Source organism: Ailuropoda melanoleuca, chromosome 13, assembly GCF_002007445.2.
Source record: "Ailuropoda melanoleuca isolate Jingjing chromosome 13, ASM200744v2, whole genome shotgun sequence".
Classification (NCBI taxonomy): Eukaryota; Metazoa; Chordata; class Mammalia; order Carnivora; family Ursidae; genus Ailuropoda; species Ailuropoda melanoleuca.
The window spans coordinates 11,038,484-11,051,502 of NC_048230.1; the positions used below are offsets into that span (position 1 = coordinate 11,038,484).

General features: G+C 41.4%; 2 protein-coding genes across 4 annotated transcripts in view; both read right to left on the minus strand.

Moving 5' to 3' along the window:
- DHRS11 (dehydrogenase/reductase 11) overlaps nt 1-2,253 on the minus strand; it is a gene marked incomplete at its 5' end in the record, with an annotated part of 5,957 nt that extends 3,704 nt beyond the window's left edge. The window contains one exon of the mRNA XM_019803948.2: nt 1,663-2,253. Within this exon, the coding sequence (XP_019659507.2) occupies nt 1,663-2,253 (591 nt within the window). The remainder of the gene's footprint in view (nt 1-1,662) is intronic.
- A 1,912-nt stretch (nt 2,254-4,165) lies between these two features.
- The window catches only part of GGNBP2 (gametogenetin binding protein 2), a 25,519-nt gene continuing 16,665 nt past the window's right edge, over nt 4,166-13,019 (minus strand). For all 3 annotated transcript variants that reach the window (XM_034640418.1, XM_034640417.1, XM_034640416.1), the window contains 7 exons: nt 11,475-11,649; nt 10,095-10,289; nt 8,142-8,289; nt 7,068-7,193; nt 6,837-6,985; nt 5,861-6,109; nt 4,166-4,811 (listed from right to left, as the gene is read on the minus strand). In XM_034640418.1, coding sequence (XP_034496309.1) covers nt 4,608-4,811; nt 5,861-6,109; nt 6,837-6,985; nt 7,068-7,193; nt 8,142-8,289; nt 10,095-10,289; nt 11,475-11,649 — 1,246 coding nt within the window. In that variant the 3' untranslated portion in view covers nt 4,166-4,607. The remainder of the gene's footprint in view (nt 4,812-5,860; nt 6,110-6,836; nt 6,986-7,067; nt 7,194-8,141; nt 8,290-10,094; nt 10,290-11,474; nt 11,650-13,019) is intronic.

Below are 13,019 nucleotides of genomic sequence, written 5' to 3' on the forward strand. Positions count from 1 at the left end.
CCAGGTTTAGAGACCCACTAATTGCAGGTGAGGACCACAACTCAGATCTCCCAGAGGGCTGAGGACAGGGGTAGTGCCTCATTTTCACGGCTCATTGTCTCAACGTTCATTGTTCGTTTCCAGGCCCAAGCACCTCTTGAGTGCTCAATCAATCGTGGGAAAAGAAGCATCCCCATGTAGACACTGCTTCCAACTTCTCAGGATACTTTTATACCCGAATATTGCCCCATAATATAGTCTACGGGTTGAAAACGCATGTCCTGAAGGCTGTGTTTGGTCCATACAAAACTTTAAAACACTTTTAATTCACTCCCAACATGTACTGGAAGGTTTCATTCACTCAAATATATCTACTATCTACTGAATATCTATTATGGGCTGAGGCTATATAACAGAGAATAAACCAGACAAAAAGCCTTGCCCTAGGGCGCCTGGGTGGCTTAGTCGGTTAGGTCTCTGCCTTCGGCTCAGGTCATGATCTTGGGGTCCTGGGATTGAGTTCCGCATGGGGCTCCCTCCCTGCTCAGTGGGGAGTCTGCTGCTCCCTCTCCCCCTGCCCCTCCCCCCCACTTGTGCTCTCACTTGCTCTGTCTCTTTCAAATGAATAAATAAAAAATCTTCATTAAAAAAAAAATCCTTCCCCTTATGGAGCTGAGGTTTTGGTACATGGGAGGGGTAGGATGTCATCTAAAAACCCAGGCTCTCTACTCCTCTCAAAGAAACCATCAGATCTGCCACGCTGGACCCACACTGCACTACCACAGCGAAGCTGGACGTCAGCAGCCACCCTTGCACTTGGCCGTGTGCTCCCCCATTTACTGCAGACTCCACCTGACTCACCTCCCTCATTTAGGTATTTACCTGGCCCCAGGGGACACTGGAGTTTCGGCCCTAGATAGTGATGGTATAGGTGTGTTCACCCCAATTAAATGTGACAAGACTGCAGCTCATAGAGGGTAACGTCCTGCCTGAAGCCGCACAGTGAGCTGCAGGGCTGGGTGAGAACCTCATCTCCTGCCTCTTGCTTCCTTCGCGGCCTGTAAGACCATGTTCCCAAGCACTCAGCGTGGTACTGACACGTGGGGGCATTCAATGAACAGTCTCTTCCCTACCAGTCTTTCTTCCAGTAGAAGGAAATCAGCCTGGACTTTACAAACTGCCCCTTTAAGGGGCTCAAAGGAAAGAAGAACAAAAGACACGGCCATTCATCCACTCACTATGCCTTTGGAAAGGAAAGAAGCAAGGGGAGAGTCAAGGTGCTCTAGGTAGGAACCCAAAGATCACTCTTGCTAGATGTCCTACCCCGAGCAGCCCTCTGGTTCACAAAGCCCTCTGGCCCTGATCTCTGGCTTCCCCTTTCCTCAACCTACCTGGGCAGGCAGATAGGCAGGGAGAAAGATGCCAAGGAGTCAGAGACCTGGTACCCTGGAGTAGAGGCTGTCAGGTAGGTAGGGGGACTCCTTAAGAGACGGGACTTTATAAAAGGGAAGTAGGAGGCCTAGGTATCCATCCCTCCCATTCTGATCCCGTTGCAAATGGCCTTGGGGTGGCCTTGGGGTGGCAGGTAGGGAAGGGCTCCGGTCACTCCGCCTCTCCCACCCAGACCCTACCCCGGCCGAAACGACCCCTCCCAGAATGACCCTCTCCCCGGCGGGGACTTACCTCGATGTTGCCCACGGTGCGGGCACAACCCACTACCTTCAGTCCCTGCTGGACCAGCGCCCGGGCCACAGCCGCGCCGATGCCCCCCGAAGCTCCCGTCACCGCTCCATGCCAGCCCTGGCGGTGGTCCCGAGCCGCCCGCACACATCGCTCCGCGAGCCGGACATTTGGATCGCGGAGCTCCGCCCCGGGCCGCAGGGGCTCGGCAGCTCTTCGGTTACCGCCGCGGGCGCTGTAGCCGCGGATCTGGCCCTCTCCGAGCCGCGCCTGAACCCGCCTCCATTCTGCTGGACCCCAGATTGGGGCTCCACCCTCCGCTCCCTCGAGACCCGCCACATCCAGCCGATGGACTGTCACGGCCTGGCCGCCCCGCCCCTTCCGGCCCCGCCCCAAGCCTAGCGGGAGGTGGGAAACCACGCTTCCCGCGGCGCCGGCCCGCGCTTCAGTGTCCTGGGAGCTTGTGCTCCTGCTTCCCAGAGGGGCTGGGAAACCGAGGTTTAGTGGGGGTTTGCTCCATGCCCGAGGCCGCACGTACCCCTGCTCAGTGTTCAGTCTCCCTTCCCAGTTCCTGAGCGCTAAGGTCAGGAAGAGAAATTAAGGGCACTTATGGTGACTCCAACGCCCCCGGTGGCTGATGGGAAGGGTTCAGCCCAGAAAAGGCTGAGTGTCTCAGCTATCACCGCCCAGTTACCTTGAGAGACTCTCAACCCTACCTGATCCCTCGGCGTTAGCAGAATGAGAACTCAGTTAAAAATGGAAATATCCCCAAATACACGTTTATTGACCTGTCTCCAACCGTCCTAGACCCTCCCACCCCCGATGAAACAAATGTATCACTATGTATACCAAAGATTAAAGCAAGAAGCTATTATTTATTGAGCGCTGTATAATGGGCACTTTTAAGCCCTTTAAGTATATTAACAAATATGCACAGCAGCCCTATAAGATACTGCTTATTAGTCTTCATTTTATAAATGACTATACGGAGACAGAAAGGGGTGAAGCATGGTCTGGACTTCAAACTGTCCAGTCTTAGGTCAGGGGATGTGCTCCCAAACTGCCTTCATTTCATTCTTCCCTTTGTCTCTTGGGTTTTGCTCAGAATTCACTTTGCTCTCTCACCACCCAGGATGTTCCATCAAAGCTCTGGAAACTGCCTTCCTTACCTCTGCATTTTTAATATAGTCATCCTTCCAAAGAAAAAACACCTCGGCCTAAGGTATCCCTTCACTGCAAGCAATGGTATAAGCAGTAAATGCGGCTTCATTCACCAAGTACTCATGCGTTTGGCCCAAGGATAAAGATTAAAATAAAACCAGCCCTTGCTTTTAGGGATCTCAATGAGAAAACTTAACTGCAAAGGCAGTGAAGAGAGGTTTGGGCTCAGAGCCCATGGCTGTGGTGGTTCATGATCCTTGTGACCATTTTTTTCTGGGTTCCAGGATGAAAGTGAACAAAGGTCAGACTCATTTTACTTCTGGCCCCATCCCTATATAACAGATTTGAAAAGACAGCTGAAGGGGCGCCTGGGTGGCGTAGTCGTTAAGCGTCTGCCTTCGGCTCAGAGCGTGATCCTGGCGTTCTGGGATCGAGCCCCACATCAGGCTCCTCCACTAGGAGCCTGCTTCTTCCTCTCCCACTCCCCCTGCTTGTGTTTCCTCTCTCGCGGGCTGTCTCTGTCAAAAAAATAAATAAAATCTTAAAAAAAAAAAAAAGACAACTGAGGGGTGTATCAAAGAAATGCCACCATCTACAAAAATTAAATCTAAGCTTCTGGTGTTGCGCACCGAAATCTGATTAAATAGCCCATAAAATTCACTCCATCCCCACTGCACAGAGGTACTGTCCCACTCTTTGCCTGCTGCCCACCGAGTATTATCAACATGCAGACACAAAGCTATAAGCACGTGTTTACTGAACTACTGGCTCAACCTTTTAAATGGCAGCCAAATGCTAGTCGTGGGAGACTCTCTCTCCTTCAGTATTCACACACAGCTTATGGAAGCAGTAAATGGTAATGCCACAGTGACTTTATTGTTGGAAACCAGATAAGGAGCATGCACTTACGGACTGCAATGTAGTCAGTCCTGGGTGCAGCCTTCTAGTCCCAGATCTACATGCTAGAGTAATTCCTTCTCAGGCAACCCCTGGTGGAAATTCTGCCAAGTTCTGTTTTCATTCTTTTAGTTCAATACGAATCTCTGAATTTAAGGTGCTTTATGTTAGGTATCAGGGAATTTTTAATAACAGCAATTAACAATGTCATGAGAAAGATGCTAGCTAACCAGTATTTAAAGGTATTGCAGCAAATTTATTCTTTCAGAAGACTGGAAACTGCTTTTCTTGGCTGTCAACTCTGGTCAAGGGTAGAACTTTGTCATCAACAATCTGAATCTCTAACCTTATTTGCACTTCATCTGACATCAACACTGGCCAAGTACCGAGTTCAAAAGTGGAAAATATTAAAATACTGCCACACATTAAGTAGAAACATGTACGCCAATTTTTACTATGCGTATTAATAAATATTCTTTATTTTAAATTTTGCACATTGCGCTTTAACATTACATCCAAACATTTCGCAAGTGGATGTCTACTTTGTAAAACCATATATTCAGCTCATTGTCATTTCTGTACAGAAGTATAAGTACAACATTACTTTTTGCCACTAAGTTGCTTTAGTAAGTCTCACAGGAAGAGAAACATTTAATGAAGAGAGATGGCTTAAATCATATGGCAGGCCTGCGCAGCCACGCAACTAAAGACACAAGCCTGAAGAAAGAACAAACTAATGAGGTTACCTCCACCGTCTCCCAAAACAAGAAAGAATCACATTGATTTAAGATAAAATTTTGCCATAAGTCACTAAATTAAGAGTTTTTTGAAAGAGAAGGCGCAGTAGTCATCTTGAGTGTTTCATTGAAAGACAGAGCTATTTTATTTATTTAATTTGCTCCAGCTGTTGTCAACCAGCCACTACAAATGGGCCTCTTGTGATCATTTAAGCGGCAGTATTTATTAAATTTCTCCTTCAGATGCTGTCGGTATTGTTCTCTATTGCTGTAGAAAGACTGGTTATTAGCCATAAATGACTGTATTTCATCTTGTGAGATAAAGATTTCCTCATCTGAAGTACATTCAGATTCATCCTGCAAATTAAAGCAGTAGTTAAGATTATGACTTATATTAAGAATGCAAAATACTATGCTGATGGAGGACAGCTAAAAATTAAGGTAGTCTAGCCTTTTAATTTCAATTTAGTCACATAAAGTCTTTGATTGAACTGTTTACAGAACAAACATCATGTCATTTTGTCTTAGAAAGTAGTAAGAATAAAATCCAACTCAACTTGGTTTGAAACTCTGAATCTGTAATTTGTCCTAGAAGACCCATGAGCCTGACAGACTACCAACATGTCTCTGCCTTAAAAAATGACTAATTAGAGATGGTTACAACTAGTTACCAAATTTTAAATACCCAGACTGATCTGGTTTATAACCGGCTGGTCCTATGTTGAAACTTTTATCTCTACAAATGAAGTAAAATATAACCTTAAAACTTTTGAGACTTAACCACCACGTAAAAAAGAAAATACTATTCTAAAGGATTTGGTTCCATTAGGAGCCGAACTACTATAGAGAAGATATACCACCCTTCTCTTTTCTCCCCCTCCTCCAAGCTCCACACTAAAACTAGGTACTGGGGTGCTTGGAATCAGGCATAATTCATCTGAAGTATCAAGACTTAGAGTCAATATAAAAGATTTTCCAAGTTCAGTGATGCTTTTATCCTACATGAACTGAAAGGCAGTAACCTAGAAGGGTGGGTGGGCTCTAGTTCAGCTTCTACCCATTCTCCTGGTCTGGAAGACTGGCCACCATAAACGGCCACTCAGGCAGTTTGCTTACAAATAACCCTCTTCAAGGAGGCAGACTTCCTGGACAATAATGCTAACTCTATCCCCCTCTCCTAACTATTCTCTCCTACCTTTGAGACAAAGGAGGACAAGGAAATGTGCTCTAAAGCAGTTGCATAAACCAGGAGGGGAAGAACAGAAATGAAGTCACCAAAAATAATGGAAGACTGCACTTAATTTCTTAAAAGCCTGCCCCAGTCCCAACTTAAAATTCTCAAATAATCCCTTCCCTCATCTACCCCATGAGCAATCAGTTATTCACAATAAGATATCCTTACTTACAAGGAGTTCAACTAAGCTCTTGGCACCTTTTCCGGAATCAGGACCAAATGACGGTTCTGTAGATTCTGCAAACTGTGGTATGTTTTTCCTATGCTCAAACCAAGGCAGTGGCTGCCCACCCTTTTCAGAACTACAACAGCTTTCAGGATATGCATCTTTGGTCTTGTCACGGTGAAACACTGTGTGCACGGTATTTCCTGAGGTCTCACGATTACCTGGATCTGTAATACAGCTTCCAAGCTTTTGGATCTGAAACCACAGCAAAGGATGACCCAGGTAAAAAGGCAGGAAATAATAGCAATTACTCTTTAAAGAAATAGGGGAAAAAAAGTTGTACTAACAGTATGTTAATTTTTTTGAAGGAATGCTGAGTAACAGCAGCAGCTGGCATTTAGTAGGCGCTTACTTACATACCAGATGCTATGCTAACCCATCAGTATCATCTCATTTCATCTTCGCAGAACTTAATCTGATAGGGACTATTCTCTCCTTACAGATGGGACAACTAACATCAAGCAACCTGCTCAAGATTACATAGCTAATTCATTTAAAAGTATTACAAAAAATGGGGCACCTGGGTGGCTCTTTCGGTTAAGTGTCTGCCTTCGGCTCAGGTCATTGTCCCAGGGTCCTGGGATCAGGCCCTACATCAAGCTCCCTGCTTGGCGGGGAGCCTGCTTCTCCCTCTGCCCCTCACTTGTCGTGCTCTTGCTCTCTCTCAAATCAATAAATAAAATCTTAAAAAAAAAAAAGTATTATGAAAAGAATGAATTGGACTTATGACTCACATGGACTGCAGGTCATCAGACACACATGCATACAAAACTCACCAGATGAGCAACCAAAGGGAACTGCATTCTAAAGGTACTCATTCTCCAATAATAAATACTAGCAACTAAGCTGCAGACTTGCCACTCCAAGGAAAATCAGTTGCTCTCCCCTCAACAGGAAAGGTTTAAGAATTAATAACACTTACATGTTCATCACATTTCAACATCTTGCTTTTCTTTTTCTTCTTTTTATTTTTTCCTTTGGTGTTGTTCTCTTCAGAATTTGCCCAACATTCAACACAACTATCACCATCATCCTCTTTGTCTTCACAGTGATGAACACAGGAGTCGTCACCTGCAGAAATCAATAATCTCTTATTTATGTGCTTAAATCAGCCATGCAGTAGAAATAATTGGGAAGCTTAATCTGAACCTACCGTGTTCATCATGATTACAAATGCCTTCAGTGCAGGCAACATCCGAACCCTCCCGAGAACCGGTTTCACTCCCTTCCATGCTAGATGAATATCCGCAATCACTACCATTACAGTGTGGTGATAAGCCTGAGAATAAATCAGTTGAGAGTTACAATTAAGATACCAATAAATATATTACACAAAGACTGAACCAACTGAAGGGTATAGAAAGATTTCAAAATTGATGGCTTACTGAAAATGGTAAATTAAATAATGAAAACATGATTAGGGGCTTACAGTTTTTCGTCTTCATCAAATAATAACTGACTGAGCTACCCAGGCGCCCCAAGAAAAAGCAAATATTAAGTGTCTAAGTTACAGGATCTCTAAAACCTCTTTTATCTATTTTATTTTTTAATTTTTTCATTTTTTTTTTTTTAAGTAATATCTATCCCCAATGTGGGGCTGGAACTCACGACCCTGAAACCAAGAGTTGCATGCTCTACCAACCAGGCCAACCAGGTGCCCCAAAAAACCTCTTACACCTTAAAAAAAAAAAGAAAAGAAAAGAAAAGAAAAGAAAAGAAAAGAAAAGAAAAGGGAATATGGGCGGAGGGGTGCCTGGGTGGCTCAATTGGTTAAGCATCTGCCTTCGGCTCAGGTCATGATCTCAGGTCCCTGGGATCGAGCCCTACATCGGAACAGTCTGCTTCTCCTCTCTCTCTCTCTCTCTCTGTCAAATAGATCTTAAAAAAAAAAAAAAAGAAAGAAAGAAACTGTAGAGGTGACTGGGTGGCTCAGTTGGTTGAGCATCTGACTCTTGATCTCAGCTCAGGTCTCAATCTCAGTGTCGTGAGTTCGAGCTCCATGCTGGGCATGGAGCCTACATACAAAGGAAAAAAGAGGGGCGCCAGGGTGGCACAGTCAGTTAAGCATCAGACTCTTGGTTTTAGCTGGGGTAATGATCTCAGAGTCGTGGGATCCGTCTGCTGGATATTCTCTACCTCTTTCTCTCTCTGCCCCTCCCACTCATGCTCTCTCTAAAATAAATTAATTAATTAAAAAAAAAAGAAAAACAAAACCATATTTGGTTACCTTTCTTTATTTTAGGGGACCCCAAGAGATTGCCACTGCTAGGACAGGTACAGGACGTATTTTCGTTGGTAACAATGACTTCTACGCAACCATTACCATCTTCAGTGCTGCCACAGGCTTTGCAGCTGTTTTCTATGAAGTCTGTTTCCTTTAAGGATCAATATTAAGAGATAGTAAAAAGTCTTACCTTCATAATGGGTACATTTTAATTTCCTTAACATCAACCAGTTAGATAGGCGCTAAGTGATTAACAACTGAAAAAACTATTCTCACAAAAAAAATCACTAACCCACTGATCAAGAAGCAACTAAAAGCAAGTTAAGACTTAATGTTATCAGTAAAGTGTAGGAGAGTAGTTCTCAAAGTGTAGTCTGCTGACTCCCTAGGTCAAAACTATTTTCATCAGAATACTAAGATGTGACTCGCCTTTTTCACTATATTTACACTTACACTGATGGTACAAAAGCAATGGTGGGGAAAAGCTACTGGTACTCAGCACAAATCAAAGCAGTGGCAATGAAAGTGTACTAACAGTCACTATATTCTTTACTTGTCAAGCACTCTTAGAAAATCAGTAAGTAGATACTCCACTTATGAATGTCTTTGATGAAGACAGTAAAAATATTTTTATTAAGTATCAACTCACAGGTAGATGCCGTTTAATAATCTACGTGACAAACAGGAAGTATGCTTAAAGCACTTTTGCTGCATACCAAAGTACAATGGTCGTCTCAAGGAAGAGCACTTAAGCAACTGTTTGAGTTATAAACTGAAATAGGTGTTTTTTTATCCTGGAACATCAATTTTGCTTGAAAGAATGAGAGACAAACCGTGGTTATTCGGACTAAGACACTTAAGAGACATTTTCCCAAAAATGAAGTCAGGCCAACACCTCAAGAAAAACAATGGACAGTATTTTTTGTTAGTGATACAATTCAAACTTTCAAATCACAATTAGAATTTTGAAAACTTGTATACACAAGCACAATGAGCTTGAAGCTTCCCAATCCCTTTCTCATGAGATCAGTAGTGGTTTTAACATGATTATGTGATATTATGTAATGAAATGTCAGTATCTGGCAAGATTTGCATAACTCAGTAAACCAGTATCTTTCAAATGACCAATGCATGATGTTACAAAATCATGCATGAGGAAAAGATCTATTCAAAGTGCAAGACTGACTAATGGATTTTAATTTAACTGAGTTATGAGAAGGGCATCAGGTGCCAGGTCCCACATCATAACTAATCTTTAAGAAACTACCACTTGTGGAGTTGTAATGTTAAAGAATAACAGCCACAACTATCTGAAAAAGTTTATATTAAAATAGTCCTCCCTTTTCTGTGTGAGGCCAGACTTTCTTCATATGCTTCAACCACGCAACAAATGGAAACAGACCAAATGCAGAAGCAGATATGAGAATCCATCTAATTCCTTTTAAACCAAATATTAAAAAGATCTGCAAAAATATAAAATAATGCCACTCTTCTCACTTCCTTTTTCAAATAACATTTTTCAAAAAATGTTATTCATGTTCACATAATAGGGCTTATTGTTTAAAAAGAATTAGTAATTTTAAATTTCTCCATTTTAATTTCTAATACAGTAAATTTTGATAAGTATTATCTATATAAACAAAAAGCACACTGGGCACTATTAATTTTTAAGAATGTGAAGGGGTCCTGAGACAAAAAAGAACTGTTCTAGGTCATGCATGGAGTTAACTTTCCACATTTGCTTTAACAACATACTAAGATCAAGTAAAAAAGATAACTATTGAACATTATAAAATGAATACATGACGTTAAAAATGTTGGCTTTTACCAATTACAGTAGGAAAAAAGCCAATATACAAGCTGCAGCTCTTCACGTTCGGGAAAAGCATAGTAAAAATGCCAAACCTAGCAAAAAGCAATACTACATAATTGCGAGTCAAAATTAAGGAATATTACCTTCTCTTGGCTTACTTCCTTTTCATCTGCTGCTTGTAAGGGAGTAGGAATATCACATACACATTTATTTTTTCGTCTGTTCTTCCGTTTTTGGCGTTTCTTTTCTTGCTTGAGTTCTCTTACTCGTTCCTCCTCTGAAAATTCTTCGCAAAGTTGTTCTAATCGGCTAATACCCTGTACTTTCTCCACAGTCATCTATTATAAAAACAAAGTTGAGAATGAATATTGGTCAAAACTTCCTTTTTTTCCATGGAAATTCTCATTTGCTACTTTTACTTTTTTTTTTTTTTAAGTAGGCTCCATGCACAGCCTGGAGCCCAACTCAGGGCTTGAACTCAAAACGCTGACTGAGAGCAAGACCTGAGCTGAAATCAAAAGTCAGACCTTTAACCAACTGAGCCACCCACATGTCCCTCACTTGCTAATTTTAAATGACACCACACACGGACAGGTAATTCATGTTGCAATTTTACTGGGCATCCCTGCAAAGAATCTTCAATTTTAATACTTTAAAAGATGACATCTTAAAATCCACAGCAAGTGAATATACCACTAATCCCTATAGGAAAGGCAGACTTATACACACCCCTAATCCAAATCAGCAATATTCTAGTTTCAAATTTCAAAAATTTTTCATGCAGCAGAGTAAAAATTTCTTCACACAATGAGAAGACTATTTAACCTGATTAGATGATCTAGTTTCTGAAGTCACAAACATAAGAGAAAGAAAAGGAAACAAAAATGTGTTCAGCAAGAACTAGTACAAATCTCCTCAGACTCCCCAGAACGATGTTTAAAGCTCATGGATGGGTTTCTGAAAAAAAAGGGTTTATAGCTTTCATACTATTCTCAAAAGGGATCTGTGACCCAGTTAAAGGGTTACGACCATGCCCTAGAATGTAACAAAATGTTCACTAGCCAAAATTTTATGTGTTGAGAGAACCCCCACCCCAAAAAAAAGTTACCAAATCACAAGCACTAAACCCAATACCAGCAATATAAAGAGGCTACGGGACATCAGCAGGCAAGCTGAGACTCATTAAAAGTTTCTAATTTTGTTGCTATTTTGGGGCTGCTTTTAACTTTTCATTAGATATACTTGATAGCAACATCTTGCTAAATAATCACCAACTTCAGTTTTCTACTTTGAGAAAGTCTAAAAACCAAAGCTGGCAGAATAAGAGGATTTAAAAAAAGAAAGAAAAATCCACAAACTTCTTCTGAATTCCAATTCCCCTCCTTGAACCCCTCCAAATCAATGACACTATCAGTGGATAACAGGCCTCTGAAGCAAAATCAGACTGGTGGCTAATATATTAACATTCAGTCTAATAATGTGACTAAGCAATCCTAGACACTGAAGCAGCCCACTGTTCTTACCTCAAAACTCTTGCGTAAAGCATCAACACCAAGATAGAAAAGCATCTGCCATGTTTGCTCCTCTGCTAGTAGTTTTTGCCAGATTCGATGCCATCTTTCATAAAGATGAATTCCCAAGCAGGTCAGAACTTCCTCTTGAGCTATATCTATTGTCTTAGCATGCCTTTCTCTTCTCCTGTGAAGCAGAATAAATCACATATAATTCCTAATACCCTTTACTGAAACAGTAAAAGACAGGAAAGACTTCTGCAAGTTCAGGTTTTAAACACAATTTGCATATCTAATAACAAGCCAGTTATACATACAAGTTCAATATACATATAAACATACAAGCACACATGTATAAAAAAACAATAAGAAATACACATGCAGGCAGAACTCTGTCCTAATACTGCTAAAAATAATTCAGGAACTGGCCCTGAAGAAATGGTTTTTTGGGCACAGAGAAGTCATGTATGTCCAGCTCATAGGTAGGCATGACAGCTCCTTTCACCTTCCAATTATAACAAATGCCTACTTGCTTTTTCTTTTTTTTTTTGAGGGGGAATGGAGAAATACCAATGTGATTCAATCGTGGACAAAAGCCCTCCAGGCTAGTCTTCTGTAGAAGTGTTCAGAATTTCAGTGGTCAGTCTTCATGTTCTAAATGCCTAGCAGAAAGTAGGCACTCAAATGAGAGCTGATATACACAACACAAAGAAAAATGGGTTCAATTTATTCTAGAACAACTTTCTCTGATTTTATTTTCACAACAAAGCCAGAGATAAAATTTTAGGTTCTTATACAATTCAATAATATACACAGTTCATGAATTACATTCAATAAAGTATTTAACCCCCTGCTGCAAAGACCTTTGTTCCTATGCAAAAATCATCATTATGAACAAAATTAAACATGGAAATGCATGGATGGGGGGGGGAATCCATTCTAATCATTTTCAAATGAAAATGATAATCTATAATAATGAAAACAAAACAAAGAAAAAACAAAAAACAAAAAGCCCGTCTACTTCAAGCAACAAGGAGCAGACGACTGAAATGAACACCACACAACACTTTCCCCTATTTTTACTCAAGCAATTAAGAAATGCATACTTTAAAGAAAGCAAAATCTTTACAGGTACACTTTAATTTATACATATATCATATGTACTGAGGCAAAAGGTGATGGAAATAAACTTTCAGTAATAAAACAAAGCAAAGCGCTAGATAGCCCATTCTAGCAAATTACATACTCATACCCTCCTGCGAACTCTGGCTCAGCACGACCCAAGAGATGTGCAATGAAGTCTGTTTCACAGCAAACGTGTATGTGCCGTTCGTGTGGACAGCACCGCAAACCTTCATAAAGTGCAGCACAGTAGCCCTTCTCTTTGCTGCAATCAAGTTCGCCAATAAGGATATTGTATGCTCGGAGGACTTTATTTTTGCAATCGGTGCAAAACCTATTGAAAAGAAAAACCTCAAAATTAAGAACTACCTGCGTAATTATTTCATGAAACATAGAACAGTGTACTAGACAATGACACTCCCCTACCATATGGAA